The 4,049-nt window shown below is 27.3% G+C and overlaps 1 protein-coding gene across 1 annotated transcript; it reads right to left on the reverse strand.

Moving 5' to 3' along the window:
- Nucleotides 1-277: 277 nt before the first annotated feature.
- Nucleotides 278-3,539, reverse strand: LOC124924270 (mitogen-activated protein kinase kinase kinase 20-like). The gene is made up of 2 exons (XM_047464330.1): nt 2,618-3,539; nt 278-312 (listed from the first exon to the last, which is right to left on the reverse strand). Exons 1-2 carry the CDS (start codon nt 3,537-3,539, stop codon nt 278-280), a joined length of 957 nt encoding a protein of 318 aa, XP_047320286.1.
- Nucleotides 3,540-4,049: the final 510 nt, after the last annotated feature.

The following is a 4,049-nucleotide window of genomic DNA, read 5'->3' on the forward strand; positions in this document are numbered from 1 at the left end:
GGTATTGATTAATGCATCTGGATCACCTTTGGCATTAACTATTGTATTTGGTTCATCTCTGACATTGACTAATGCATATGAGTCACCTCTAGCATTGACTAATATGCTCACCTCTAGCATTGATTAATGCATCTGGGTCACCTCCGGCATTGATGAATACATCTAGGCCATCTTTGACATTAACGAATGCATGTGGATCATCCAGCATCGACGGATGCATCTAGGCCATCCGACATTGACGAATGGATGTGGGTCATCCAAGATTGAGGAGTGCATCTCACCATCCGACATCGACGAGTGCATCTGGGCCATCTGACATCAACGAATGAATCTAGGTCATACGGCATCGACGATTGCATCTGGGTCATCCAGCATCGACGAGTGTTTTTGGGTCATCCAACATCGACGAATGCATCTGGGTCATTCGACATCGACGACTGCATTTGTTAAGTTGTTTTAGGGAAATTCTTGATCAGAGAGAGAGCAGATAGAATATATGGTCATTTATTAATGCATTTGGGGGCACTTAGAAAAATTCAAGTCAATGTAAAGATTTGTTGAGATGTCTTAAATTGATAATGCAAAAAAAAGAATATTGAACAAAAAGAAAATATATATTTTTGGTGTATAATTTTGATACAAGGGAATAAGATTAACACAAAAAAAATAGATATTTTGTTATGGTAATATAACTAGGAAAATATTGTGACAATATTTTGGAAATTCTTTACCAAGACATTAGTGTTGACCTAGTTGAAAATTAAAGTCTTTGCCTTAAGAGCATCGTTTGCCGTCCCAATTTTTTATCTGTTAGGATTTTGGGGAACCACATAACTCTAGACTATAATGATGTAATATTTATTATGTTTTTCTTAATAAGATTTTCTCCTCAAGCGGACGTACCAAATTTTATCTTGGTGAACCACATTAAATTTTGTGTCATTTTTTATTGATTACGTCGTCCCGCATTCGCGTTAAAACTCAATCTTTGTTTTCATTTTGCAAAACTCTTTAAATGTATTGCTTTGGCTTGAAGTCATCTAGATAGTTGTGATTTATTGCTAGCCTTGTAACATTTCTATTGATGCAAAAATCAATTAAATTAAAAAAATTAAATACAAATCGTGACATTTATAGTAATCCAATACGGGGAAGGGTTCAAATCACCACCATATTGTCAAGCTTTTTATTTCTCATGAAAAATAAAATAATAATTAATTCTTTAGATAATTATTAATATTTATTTATTTAAATATAATTGTTATTGTTTCTTATGTTTAAAAAACTTTAGTTTTTATTTATAATATAAATATTAAATTTTTTATCTTATTTATCTTATCTTATCATATATTAAGTTTAAATTTGTTAACATTATATAAGTATTAAATTTATTATCTTTTCATAGATTAAGTTTGAATTTGCTCAACATTATTAGTATATAAAATATAAATATAAATATTAAATTTATTATCTTATGATAGATTAAATTTTGATTATATTCAGGCCAGGAGGGATAGGCAGCTAGGACCAAAAAAAAATGCCTATTTTTTTTTTTTTATATGCTAAGTATTAGTAAGAATTTTTAATTTCTTATTCTTTAATTTTTTATTAACTTAAAAGGCCTAAGACCAAAAAGGCCCCAATTTTTTGTTTTCGCCTTAGACTTAAAAAATCTTAGGAATTTATAACCAATTTATATAAAGTTAAAATTATTAGTATGTAAAAAATCATAGCTTGAATTTATAACCAATTTATATAAAGTTTAAATGTAACTTTATTATATAGAATTCTCTTGTTTGCTCTTTTATAAATGTTTAATCATAAATATTTAAGTAATTTTATTTTATTTTTGTAAATATATTTTTGTAGTTTCTAAAAATATATATAATTAAAAATTAATTAAAAAAAACTTAATTACCCTTATTTAGAACAACCCGTTTTCAAATTCAAATAATTTTTTATTTATTAGTCAAAACTCTTATTATTTAAATTATTCATAATCTTAATTTCTTAAATATTATCATTTGAAATTTTAATATATATATATATATATATATATATATATATATATATATATATATATATATATATATTAAAAGAAAATGAGATTGAAATAAGTGCCCTAAATATATGTCTAGCTAAAAGCCTAGAAATATGGGATTTCTTTTCTTTTTTTTTCTAATAAGTTGGGATTAGTTGCATATATATACTTTTTTTTATTTCTTTAATAAAAAAGAAAGGAAAAGAATCTTATGTGTAGCTAGAAGTTTGGAATTATTTTATGTTGATTAATTTTTTCATTAGGTTTATATATTTATACATGCCTCTAATAGTGGGATATAAGTCTTAAAAAATAAATAAATTCTACATAAACTATCACTTTTTACATATTTAACTCACTTTTAAATAACATATATAACTAAATAAAGTTTACTTAAAATTAACATATTAATTATCCAAAATAAAAAATAAAAAACTCATTCAATTCATCAAACATTAACTCAATCTCTAAACCCACTAAAACACTCAGGGGATTTAGTCCATTTTTTAAAAAATATACACTTTCTCATTCAAATCAAATAATTCAAATCATAATTTTCAAATAATTAGAACATACATGTTTTTCTTTTCATCATTGACACATCAATAGCATAATCCAAGGGCACTGGCAAACATCTAAAACGATGCATTTGCATTTTAACAAACGGATGATCCAAAAGCATCTTAGCCGTCCATCTCAACTCATGGTTTCTCACCAAACACTTAGACAAAAAATCAACAGCCTCAATCGATAATCCTTTTGGAATAACAGGTAACACATTAGAATAACCAATTAAATCCAACATTTCAAGACTTTTAATTCCACTATCCCATATGCAATTTCCGGTAAGCATAGTCAAAACCGTAAGACCTAAAGCCCAAATATCGGCTCGAGATGTATAATTTATATCCCTTACAACTTCCGGCGCCACATATTCCAACGTCCCATGTCTATTATCATAAACCCCCGCCTTAACCGTCAATCCAAAATCAGCAATCTTAGCCACTCCATTCACAATCAATATGTTTTCCGGTTTTACATCACAATGTACAAACCCTAGTTCATGAATTGTATCTAAACCTAGAAGAATTCCCTTCACGTAACCACTAACCTCAAACTCTGACAATCCTCCACCATTGGAATTTATGCGATCCGCCAAGCTTCCACCGGAGGCGTACTCCAAGAATATGTTGTAAAGAACCGTGCCTTGTTCCATCGTTACATCGTAGAGATAAAGATGAATTATGTGAGGATGGCCTCTTAATCGCGATAGGATTTGCATCTCATTGTCAATATTATCTTTAATCTTCGATGATTTAACCGCCATGAGTGGAGGAAAAAGATTATAAAAACCGGTCCACGGGCGTGGACGGGCTTCGCTAACGAAACCGGAACTACCAACACCAAGAACTTTGCCCCTCTCCCACCAATGGATGATCTTATAATCTAACATCATACTTGAGATTCCTTGGAAGAGACTCGATAATAAGGGATTCATCTTTTGAATAATGATGTTTCTAAGTGAAAATATATATATATATATAGTGGAACTAGCTCTAATTGACAACCCCTTAAATAGGCTTAATGGTTAAATATCACTATAAACATGCCTGTTAAATAAATAAATTAAATAAAAATAAAACAAGAACAAATCTCTTTAGACGAGTTCAATTTTTTTGAAAAATATCAAATTAATACAATTAAAAGAAAATACATAAATATATTTTAAAATACATTAATTAATTAATTAATTAATTAATTAACCTCTACATGTTATGAAAATATATAAATATGTATTTCAATATACATATATATATATATAATAAATATATTTCAAAATAATAAATAAACATATATATATATATATATATATTTATATAACACTAATTTTTATATAAGAATTTAAATTTTAAAATTGACAATTAAATATTAGATATATAATTATTTATATCGAAAAATACATAAATATATATGTTAAATTATATTTCAAAAAATACGTAAATATATA

The sequence above is a fragment of the Impatiens glandulifera genome, chromosome 2, assembly GCF_907164915.1.
Source record: "Impatiens glandulifera chromosome 2, dImpGla2.1, whole genome shotgun sequence".
NCBI lineage: Eukaryota > Viridiplantae > Streptophyta > Magnoliopsida > Ericales > Balsaminaceae > Impatiens > Impatiens glandulifera.